Genomic DNA, 11,698 nt, shown 5'->3' on the forward strand with positions numbered 1-11,698 from the left:
AGAAGTGTGAAAACGCAAATGTTTAAATAATTAAAAAACAGTGTCTGTAAATTAAACATAGTTTATTTGGTTTAACCAGCATTGATAGTTAAACAAAGCGTCCGTTGGTCTGGCAATCGAACGAACACTGAATATATTTCATTAATACCTACTTTACTGGTAACAAGCATTCAGGATAACGGCTAATATCTTTAATAACTTTCAAATAATTTTACATCAATGCAAACTGTATGGTTCATTATAATCCAATGATAAACTCCTCACACAAAAAACAAAACAAAAAATATGCCTCTTCATTATAAATAACTAAAACGGAATAAGGCAAACGGGAAATTATTCATATTGAGAGGAAAAATAATAAAATGTTAAATAATTTGTTTCCCTTTTCAACAAGCAAAAACAGAACTGACCTACTGAGGAGGAATTAAGAAACCCACCACATTTAGGATAACACTGTGATATGATCTGTTCAAGTATACACTAACACAATAAATCTATATGAAATAAAAACTCTCAGTTGCTACCAAATGCTACAATGCCATGCAACGCATCCTCCGAAAAAACTGCTGCCTGATGTGTCGTCTTCTTTATCGGGTTTGTTCAACTAGGAGAAATAGATGCACAAGGAGAAATCACGTAAGTGCTCATGACTGCACAAATAAAAAAAAAACCTTTTAAACCTTTTTTTACATTACAAAAAAATCTGGACAATTTCAAAATTCACCGTCATTAAAGAAATAGTTCACCCAAAATTTGAATTCTGTCATTATTTGGTCTCGCTCATCCAAATGTTCTCACTTTGTACCTAACTTAATTCACTTTCTTTATAAGGAAAAGAGCAACCTAGAATTAACAAAATCTTCTTTTGTGGATCATAAAACAAATCAATTTAGTGTTTTTGTGAATTAACCCTTTAAAACCAGCCTGTAAAGATGAAATATTAACACTCACTGTACGACGAGATGTCGATCTCCTCTGGAAGCTCGCTGATGTTCACCTCAAACCTGTCCTGAACATCGTTCAAAGTGCGCGCGTCAGACTCATCTGACACAAAGGTGATGGCCAGACCTTTGGTTCCAAACCTGCCGGCTCTAGCAACCTGAAGGAATGAGAAAAGTTAAAGCTAAATCCATTTACAGCCCATTATGTGGCTTTGTTTGACATAAGCCAATGTCACATGAACTGAACCGACCCTATGCAGGTACGTGTCCGAATCTTCAGGCATGTCGTAGTTGAACGCAATGTTGACCCTTTCGATGTCCATACCTCGGCCAAACAGGTTTGTGGCCACCAGGATTCGTCTCTGGAAATCCTTAAATTGCTGATATCGAGCTAGTCTGGGATAATAATCAGACTCAGATGTGACACGAGTCCCCAAAAATCCTACCATCTCAAGTATAACATTATATTGTGAGAATTTTTCTACCTTTCATCTTGAAGCATCGCTCTATGAATGGCAATGGCAGGGAAATTTTGCTCCACCAGCAACTGAGCAAGAGCGATACAACGCTGCACCGATTTAACAAAGATCACCACCTGCAATACTAAGCAGCTGTAACACCGTACCAACCAAGTTTCATCATTAAAATGACAATACAACAAATTTTAATGGACAAATCCACCCATTCACTTTTTTTAAAGCTTAGGTTATTCTTTTTGTTCACTTGGTGAAAAAAAAACCAAAAACATTGTCATCCAGCAAGCCAAAAAAAAAAAAAAGATAGAGCTATTAATATTGTCTATATTAAGTATAAGAAAGTAATAGTGAATCTATAGGCCTAAATATATAATTCAGTTAATAAAACATGACAGTAACAACTCTTTTAATGTCACAAACGCTTAATATTTCAAATAAATGCTGTTCTTTTGAACTTTCATCAAAGAATCCTATATATTATTATTTTTTAAATCAAATTGAAACCATGAACTTTAATGTTTAATAATATTTCATTATAAAAATGCAGCCTTAATGAGCATTATAGACTTTAAAAACATTAAAACATGTTATCAACCCCAAACTATATATAAAGAGTTCAGATGCAAAAGCCTCTAAATGCCATTTAAAATTTTCTTCTTTAATGATGATTTTTATCAAACTTGTATATTTAAGTTCAGTAATTTCAGTTAAATAACAATTAATAGATAATTATCATTGCCATTTAAGTGAAATCACTGAACTTAAATATACAAGCTTGATAAAAATGATCATTCTAGAAGAAAATTTCAAATGGCATTTAGAGGCTTTTGCATCTGAACTCTTCATATAATAAATACATTGCAAATAATCATGTTATTTCTAGGTTTAAAATAAAATCCCACATTTTCATTGTAGTTTTGACCAATCTTTTATCCTCACAAAAGTTTACTTCAATGGTTCCAATCCAGAGTGTAGTTTGCATTTAAGTTGTTTTAACTAAACCTGTATTCAAATGGTATTTTGCATTACAGCCTGTGAACGACTAGAGTGCAACGTTTATTAGACAGTGGAAAATTTTGGTTTGAATAGTTTTGCAAACTTAAGCGGTTAACCCTAGTATCTTTTGAGTCACTCTAGATTTGAATGGATTAAAGGGTTAGTTCACCCAAAAATGAAAATTAAGTCATTAATTACTCACCCCCATGCTGTACCAACCCCGTAAGACCTTCGTTCGTCTTCAGAACACAAATGAAGATATTTTTTATTAAATTTGAGAGGTGGATCACTGCTACAGACTCGAATCTTGACGGCCCAGAAAGTCATTGAAGAAAATGTTTAAATATTCCATGTGACAACAGTGGCTCAACGATAAGCTTATCAAGTGACGAGAATACTTTTTGTGTGAAAAATCAAACAAAATAACGACTTTATTCGACTATTCGAATAAAGTCGTTATTTATTCGACTATTCTTTATTCGACGAACGAAGGTCTTACGGGGATGGAACAGCATGGGGGTGAGTAATTAATGACTTAATTGTCATTTTTGGGTGAACTAACCCTTTAAACGTGGGATCTTGACTTTTGTGTGTGTCTTGGTGGACTCTTGAGGTACCTGGTTAAACTCCAACACATCCAAGAGGTCAAAGAGCTTCCTGTTCTTCTCGTTGTCCTTCAGTTTGACGTAGTACTGCTGGAGGCCGTGAAGCGTCAGCTTGGTCTCATCGTCCACAAAAATTTCCATCGGCTAGGACAACCAGTGGAAGCAGGGGGAGGTGAGGAGGGGTGGGAGAGGAATGTGCAGGTTCAGGGGGTTAAGATTGTGTGAAGACACACACAGGAAAGTTGACAAGACGTGGGAGGTGCAGATCATAGTGTTACAAGGGTGTGAAAGAGGAAGTGGTTGTGATGACAGAGTGACGGCATGGGTGGAATGGGTGTCGATGTGGACAGGGAAAGAAAGACACCAGAACACAAAGGAAAACAAGGACAAAAGAGGTATAAAGATTTTAGAAAACGACAATGAGAAGGAGAACATGGTGTTAGAAAGGAGAGAGTTATGAAACAGCAGGAGAAAGGGAGGGAAGAGAAGGGATGGAGGTTAGACTCACCCTCCCCTCCCATCCCAAGCCAATGAGGAGGCAACACACACACACACACAGTCTCAAACACGTTGATAAATGCTACCCTGCTGACCTAGACTATATTTAGCTCCCATTTTCAAGCCTAAAATCATATCTGTGCAATTTCTAAATAAACGTTCAAAAACTACAGATCTTTTGAGAAACACAAAGTAAAACTAAAAATTTATGTGCAGTTTGGAAATGACATGAAATTGTAAGGAGTTTTAAGTAGTATAAAGTCAACATGAAATCAAAACTGACCCTTATTTGCTTTCCAAATACACATTCCTGCTCTTAATGTGGTTGATTGTATGTCTTAATGTGGATCTTTTTATGAATGTTTTCCATGTGTTTTATGAATCACGTGCATGCGTTTCATTATTTTTGACCTTTTTTTAAATTATATAAACACAATTTTAATTAAAATATAGAATTTTTTTTCCCATTGGATGGAGGCAGATCCAATCAAAAAATAATGCATAGATATCCTCAGCTTACTTTTTTTTTTTTTTTTTGATAATCTGTTTTACTCAGATGTGCATCACAATACGAAACATCAACCACTACTTGGTTTATGTTAAAAATAACCAAACAGATATTGAGTCATTAAGGCTGTGTTCATACTGTCAGTCCAAATCCTGATTAACCTGATTAAAGGCTATTTTCACAGTCAGTTTAAATCCAATTATTATTAATAGGACTTCAAACCACATTGCTCGAAACAGATTTGTAAAAATCGCATTTAATGTGGATTTTTTTTTTTTTTTTTTTGGGCCGTTCACACAAGCTAATTATAATCAGATTCCAACCAGATATGCACACAAATTGGTATTTGGACGGAAAGTCTAAATAAGGCCAACTGTAGTCTAAATAACATGTATATGCTAGATGAAACCGTTCTACAATCAAATTATCTAAGTTCCAATTCCACATTTTCAGTTGTTGACAGTATTGACGTAACTTTTAAAAAAATATGAATAATTGCTTTTGTTAAAGTGTATTTAAAGCTGCAGTCCGTTTCATTTCATGTTAACTTTAAACACTCATCCACATCCTAACATTGTTACTGCAACACTATGTAACATTTAGCAGTGGGAAATCAATTCAGAAGGCCAAATTCATTCATTAAATTAAATATACAGAGAACATCCTCAATCTGATCTATCTGTGCAGGTGGGACACGTTTTAGGATCTGGTCCACTAATATAAGGGTTGTGGGAAGAATAACAAATAGTGGTGGCCAAGTAAAAGTTACTGAGTTCATAATTATTTTCTATCACTATTAGGCCCTTAACAAAAGCACTATACTGCACCTTTATTAGTGTCTAACACACATCTTTCCACTTACCTTAGATGTTAAAGCAAACCTGTCAATCAATCCTCCTGGTCAGTCTAAAGTTTATTTTACTATATTGTCTTTAACCAAATATAGCTTCAAAGTGGATTAGGCTGCATCTGAATATGAATACAAATTTTGTATAGTAACTCTCACTAAATGAGTATGTTTGAGAGTCATTATTTTAAACGATCTTACGGTGCAACATGAATTTGTTCATGAATATTTAGAAGAGCCACGTCACTTAGACCCCTCAAGTCATTCAGATTTTTTTTATAGGTGAAAAAAAGTTGTGTTTTACTATTCATGGTTTCTGTTTGAGTCCCGGCTTTCAGTTGCTCTTTGCCACCTAACCGTCTCTATCTAAACCCGCGCATATCTCCTCTCTCCACTAAGTTTCTTCATCATCTCAACCCTCTCGATCCAGTCTTCCGCAGCTTAATCCTCCCTTTCTCTCTCTTGTCTTGTCCCTCACACCCGCGCAAGCTTTCTTCTCCGTTTCGGGCCAGTTTTATTGCCTCGATTTTAACTTGGAAACTTTCTTTTTTTCTTTGGGGCAGATGAGGCCTGTCAGCTGGATTGATGAAGAGATGTTCCATCATTGGCTGGTCCACCTGAACTCATTAATGCCACCAATAGTTTCGCTTTATTCCCCAGAGGATTTCATTATGCTGTTTGCTTTGTTAAAGAGTAATTAATTGCAGCCCTGGAGTGCCACTTTGTCGTGAATCTAATGTAGTTTTTAGCAGCTGGCTTGCTTTGTTAGACCGACACTTTATCGGTTAAAGTTTTGTGCCCCTTGAGAGTGTCTGGCAGCTGGCAACAGAATTTTTGAAGCTCCAACAAGTGCTTCTTTTAATTAAAGGTTACTTGAGGACAAATCTCCAGGCTGGAATTACAGTCAAGCGGGAACTAAAGCAATTTGTCTTGATGCATTGATACAGAGAGTGGAGTATTATTTTAATGAGGGATTTTGTTAAGAGTTGTGCCTGTTTTTCATAATTAACTCCCTAAATGATATTTAAACATGTGTTTATGCTTTGATTTATGGCCCTATTTGAAGATACACTACATCCTTCCCTTAAAGACATCCTCTTATTGTGTTTAAAATATATTAAATGGACTCTTCATGACTTTAGCAAAGGTTGTTAAAGGATCTGTTTAAATTTACAGAGGATTGAGCCTGATGGATGGTGCAATATCTGTTGGCCAAACAGACGGGTGACCGTGTTTGCCAAATGCCGACACAGCACTGCCAGCTGAGGTGAGGATTAAGGACTTAACATCTTTTTTGCTGTGCCTAGTCTGTGATTATCAAACGGGCAGGAAAGTGGGGCATTTAGTGTTACGATGTGTCAGGGAGGTCGTAAATGGATCTCTTTCAGGTGTATATGAGGTGGTCTTGTGAAGGGAAGGAGCTGTTGACATGGTAGAAGTAGGAGAGGCGTAATTACATCTTGCATGAACTTTCTACAGATGGGACGGATCTCTTTACTCAGGGTAGCACTGAACATCATGACTTGCTTCTCGTGAGGGGTCATGCGAAAGATTTCCTGGACATCCCGCCGCATGTCTGCAGGAGACAGTAGAAGATAAATTCATTTACAGTGCTGGTCAGAATTATTTGACCATAGAACCCATCCCGTTTGAAGTTCCAGCAGTCTTTTCAAACGGTCTATGGACATATGAAACAAATAAAAAAAGCTAATAAAGATAAAATCAGATTTTCTCCAGTCATTGTTAAAAACAAACTGACGTTAGGGAAGTGGCCAGTGGGATTGTTCTGCCTCCACCTAAGCTCCACCCACAAAAAAAGTTACCGTGGCTAGGGATGGGCAACGATTAATCGCGATTAATCGCATCCAAAATAAAAGTTTGTGTTTACATAATATATGTGTGTGTAGTGTGTATAATTAGTTTGTATATATAAATACCCATGCATGTATATATTTAAGAAATATGTGTATGTATATATTTTATATATATTTATTCACAATTAATATTATATATAAATATAAATTTTTGATATATTAATAACAAATTTTTCTTAAATATATACATGCATGTGTGGGTATTTATGGTATTTATATATACATATAAATTATACACACTACACACACATATATTATGTAAACACAAACTTTTATTTTGGATGCGATTAATCGCGATTAATCGTTGCCCATCCCTAATGTTTACTAACTGAAAAGGGGTCTATTAAGACAACGTCTGAATTTTTGGATAAAGAAAAGTAGGCAGTACACGGTAAACTGCACACTATTCCATTCCAACACATCCATAGTTCAAAAAGAGATTGCTCACCAAGTTGCTCCAGCATCTTATCGCATTCATCAAGGATGAAGTGCTTGATGTGTCGCAGGTTGAGACTCTTGTTGCGAGACAGAGCTAAAATACGTCCAGGAGTTCCCACCACCACATGAGGGCTCTCTCTCTTCAGCACCTCCTCATCCTTCTTTATAGATAAACCCCCAAAGAACACTGCCACCTGGGGGAGAGAGACAGCGTAAGCAAACACATGAGAGAAAAGTTTGACTTTAAAATGAAACTCCTGAATTTACAGTGACGTGGCAAACAATACGGGTAAGTGTATAGAAAAGTAAGTGTAATATTAATTATATTATGGAAACCTTTTACAATGGAAAAATATTTTATTTCCACCATTTTAAGGGATACTCCACAGTAGCAAGGCTGTGTTATCTATGTATCATTATATATGAGGAATTTGGTAGACATTTTTGGTGCTGTATGCAAAAATATATTTTGTAAAATTTGATGGTTGTGTTAAATATTTTGACAGTACTACATTAAGTTCAGATAATTATGTCAAATTGATTGACATATGCATTCTGCATATCAGGTAGGAATCAGTTGTCTACATTAATGGTGTGTTGAAAACGTTTTAAAATTGAGTGTTGAGAAGAACAAAGAGAAGACCAACGAGTTGATTATTGAATTTAGGAGATGGAGATAGTTCAGTCTTCTAAATATCTTGGTGTCCATTTGGACCGTAAATTAAACTGGAAGTGAGAACAGTGAGGTTGTGTTCAAGAAGGCACAATCAGGATTATTCTTTTTAAGAATCATGAGTACTTTTGGTATTAGTAGGAAGCTTCTTCGTGTCTTTTATCGAGTAATCCTGGCCAGTGTTTTGTTTTATGCAGTGCTTTGTTTTGAGGAGGTAGGAGGTAGTTTGACAAGGTTCGGTTATTGGATTCACTTGAGGTCTCGATGGCAAAAGAGAACAAGGGCAAAATTAAAAATGATTTTGACTTATGAAGGTCATCCCGTATTTAATACTTTTGGTGAACCTAAAAGTTAATTTATTGAGACATTAGGAATGGCTCTGTGTTTTACTGAGCGATTTATAAGGTCTTTAATTCCTGTTGCAGTGAGGGTTTTTTTAATGAAGCTGTTTAATTATTGTATGGATTTATTGTGCTGTAATGTTTAATTGCTTGTGCTGTTTTTGATGTGTAATGGTGGCAAATGAGTTTCCCATCAAGGGGATTAATAAAGATTTCTAACCTAATGATGTAATTATTTAGGTTTGGTTCCAAAACTTGTGTTGAATAATGAAATTCATCAGATTTTTATAGAAAGTGTTTGAAATTGCTATATATCAAAATTAGTCATTCTAAAACAAATATGAAAGGGGTTCAAATAGAACATCTTCCTACCTTGACACTCGGCATGTATTTGGAGAAGCGCTCATACTCTTTGCTGATCTGGAACGCCAGTTCTCGAGTATGACACATCACCAACACTGATACCTGGGTGAGAACAATTACTGGTCAAGTCAACAACACATAAAGCACACTTTATGTCTTAGTTCTTTGTTTTCAGAGCATTTTACCTGACCGGTCACTGGCTCCAGCTGCTGAAGGGTGGCCAACACAAAGACAGCCGTCTTCCCCATTCCAGACTTGGCCTGACATAAAACGTCCATCCCTAAGATCGCCTGAGGAATGCATTCATGCTGAACTGAAAGAGGAAAAACACAAATGTATTCATACTAAACTTAAACTGATATCAAATGACCTTATATGAGCACATGTAGAATTGCTCACCCTCAGATGGATGCTCAAAGCCACAGTCTACTATAGCTCTCAGGAGTTCTGGTTTGAGAAGGAAATCCCTGAATCCTGAGGAGTGGATGGACACGTATGACCCTTTGACCCCTTCTTTCCTGATGGATATGACACTGTCGCTGTGTCCAAGCCCTGTATCTCCAGCAACGCCATCAACTTCATCCTCCTCATAGTCTAACAGCTCATTATCAACGTCGTTCTCCGTCATCTTGCAGAGAGACAGGAATAAAACGGTAAATGCAAAAATATAATCAAACTGCCTCTTCCTGTCAATCATTATTATGTATGATATTATCTGCTGCTATTTTGTGTGTGTATTATTTAACACAATTGTCGTTTTATGTGTGTCTGTGCTTATATATATTTTTTTAATATACTATAATGATACTTATAATTCTATTTGATAACATCATAACATGATCATAAATAACATTGGAATCAGAAATGTATGTCGGTATTATTTTATTCGATTTGATAACATATACAGACTCAGCTTATACAGCTTAAAACTATTGCTAGATATTACAATTTATTAAAAGTTGTTGTTTTATATTAAGTAATATGCATGCAATTAAGGGGACAGGTCGCTTTAAACTAAGAAACTATCGCCTGGTTTTACAGACAGGGTTTAGATTAAACCAGGATTAGACATTAGTTCAATTAGGACATTTAATGGGCTTTTATAAACCTGCCTTAGAAAATACTGGTATGCATCTTGAGACAAAACAATACACTGACATATTTTAAGATATGTCAATGCAAGTTTTTTTTTCTTTTCTTTTTTTCAGTTAAACAGCTCAATAATGCATTTTAGTCTGGAAATTGTCTGTGAAATCGAAGGAAAATTAGCTTATCCGTTTAGCCCAAGATATCCAACGCGCCAAATCATACACTAGTATGACACAACATTCCTGTGTGTTTTCTAACGGAATATAAAGGCTATTATCACTTCCTGTGTTGATTGTTAATTTTATTTTAATGAAATAATAGCAGTTACCTCGAAATGCTGTATGAAGCAGTTGGATTTTTCACTACACCTGCTGCTGCCTGCTGGATATACGTTCGCAACGTCATCAAAAAGCGACGAATTGAGTGTTTTGATGAAGGACCCAACATGTGAAACTGCCTTGAGACATTTCAGTTTTTAGCGAAGAAATCGTGTTATTGTTATTATTAAAACTAGAGTAGATATTGCAGCACTCTCCCCCCTGGCAAAACTTTAAAACTATTGTATTCGAACTTTGATAAGTAAGTTCTGTTTATGTGGACACGTGTTTAACCAGAAGCCCTGGTTTTGAACGCTGTGAATGTGGTGTGTAAAATAAATCTCTGTAATTATTTTTTTTTCCTAGCAATGTCATGTTTTAAAGGTGACCTCGACTTTTGCCCTGAATGTGGAAACATTCTCCCAGTGCCTGGCAGGGAAAATACTATAACCTGCCCTCGATGCTCTTTTGAAATATCTGTTAAAGGTAAGAGAGATCTTTTTTATGTCATAAAATGTAATTTATGGCAGGGGTTTTCAAACTGTTAGTCGGTGAAGTTTAGAGAAAAACTATAACTTTAACTAAATACATTGTATTAAAATAAAAATAGATTAAATCAATTTATTTATTTGTGTGAAAACATGAATGCATGATCTTACAACACTTAAAGTTAAAAAAAATGATTTATGAATCAAAAATGATTTAGCTGTATGGTCTCTCTCTCTCTCAGAATTCACAGGTCAAGTTATTAAGTCGTCGGTGGTGTTTAATCCTTTGGATCAGAGCTCTATTGCTAGTGACAGTGTGGAAGATGCTGAATTAAAGGGACCAGTGGTAAGTTATTTCAAAAAACAGTAATTAATTCTTTAAAACTATTAGTTCTATTTGTAATGATCATTCTGACCAGTTTCTCATTTTCTGCAAACGTTTCATTAGATTGACAGGAAATGTTCTCGCTGTAATAAAGAGGGAATGGTGTATCATACAAGACAGATGAGATCTGCAGATGAAGGGCAGACAGTCTTCTTCACATGTATACACTGCAGGTAATTATGCACCCTAAAGGGATAGTTCACCTAAAAATGAAATGTTATTGCTTACTCACCCTGTTCCAAAACTGTATGAGTTTAATTCTTCTGTTTAACACAAACTAAGATATTTGGAAGAATGTCAGTAACCAGGCAGTTGACAGCACCCATTGACTTCCATAGTATGAAGAAAAATACTATGGAAGTCAATGGCTACAGCCAACTGGCTGGTTACTGACATTCTTTAAAAATATCTTATTGTATGTTAAACAGAAGAATGAAACTCATACAGGTTTGGAACAACATGATGGTGAGTGAAAGATAACAGAGTTTTCATTTGTGGGTGATTTATCCCTTTCTCCCACAGACATTTTTTAAGTGATTATAATTGCCACCAGTTCAGTCTGTCAGTGTACTGACAAGAATAAATATATTCATTTAATTTCTCTGTTACAGGTACCAAGAAAAGGAGGATTCATGAGAAAATTACCTTTGCTGCTGCTGTTGTCTTTTACAGTTATTGATTGAATTTAAATAGTATTAAATATTAAAAATGTTTTTATTTGTTCACAATGTTAATTAATAATAAAAAAATATAAAAATGTGTGAGTCCTTTTTTGCTGGAGTTTATATTATACAGTTTACGTTTATAATAATTAAAAAAAAAAGAGTCATGCACAAAAACACCGAATATAAATCCATAT

General features: G+C 35.4%; 2 protein-coding genes across 2 annotated transcripts; one reads left to right on the plus strand and one right to left on the minus strand.

Moving 5' to 3' along the window:
- Window positions 1–45: 45 nt before the first annotated feature.
- On the minus strand, window positions 46–10,081 carry ddx39b (DExD-box helicase 39B). The gene is made up of 11 exons (XM_039680736.2): window positions 9,978–10,081; window positions 8,960–9,188; window positions 8,746–8,873; window positions 8,570–8,662; window positions 7,194–7,377; window positions 6,329–6,447; window positions 3,031–3,162; window positions 1,427–1,536; window positions 1,193–1,337; window positions 952–1,099; window positions 46–604 (listed from the first exon to the last, which is right to left on the minus strand). Exons 2-11 carry the CDS (start codon window positions 9,186–9,188, stop codon window positions 588–590), a joined length of 1,305 nt encoding a protein of 434 aa, XP_039536670.2. The 5' UTR covers window positions 9,978–10,081; the 3' UTR covers window positions 46–587.
- A 6-nt stretch (window positions 10,082–10,087) lies between these two features.
- On the plus strand, window positions 10,088–11,598 carry polr1h (RNA polymerase I subunit H). The gene is made up of 5 exons (XM_039680737.2): window positions 10,088–10,228; window positions 10,333–10,452; window positions 10,697–10,800; window positions 10,903–11,012; window positions 11,451–11,598. Exons 2-5 carry the CDS (start codon window positions 10,335–10,337, stop codon window positions 11,473–11,475), a joined length of 357 nt encoding a protein of 118 aa, XP_039536671.1. The 5' UTR covers window positions 10,088–10,228; window positions 10,333–10,334; the 3' UTR covers window positions 11,476–11,598.
- The last annotated feature ends 100 nt before the right edge of the window (window positions 11,599–11,698 follow it).

The sequence above is a fragment of the Pimephales promelas genome, chromosome 18 (genome assembly GCF_988280905.1).
Source record: "Pimephales promelas chromosome 18, fPimPro1.hap1.1, whole genome shotgun sequence".
Lineage (NCBI taxonomy): Eukaryota > Metazoa > Chordata > Actinopteri > Cypriniformes > Leuciscidae > Pimephales > Pimephales promelas.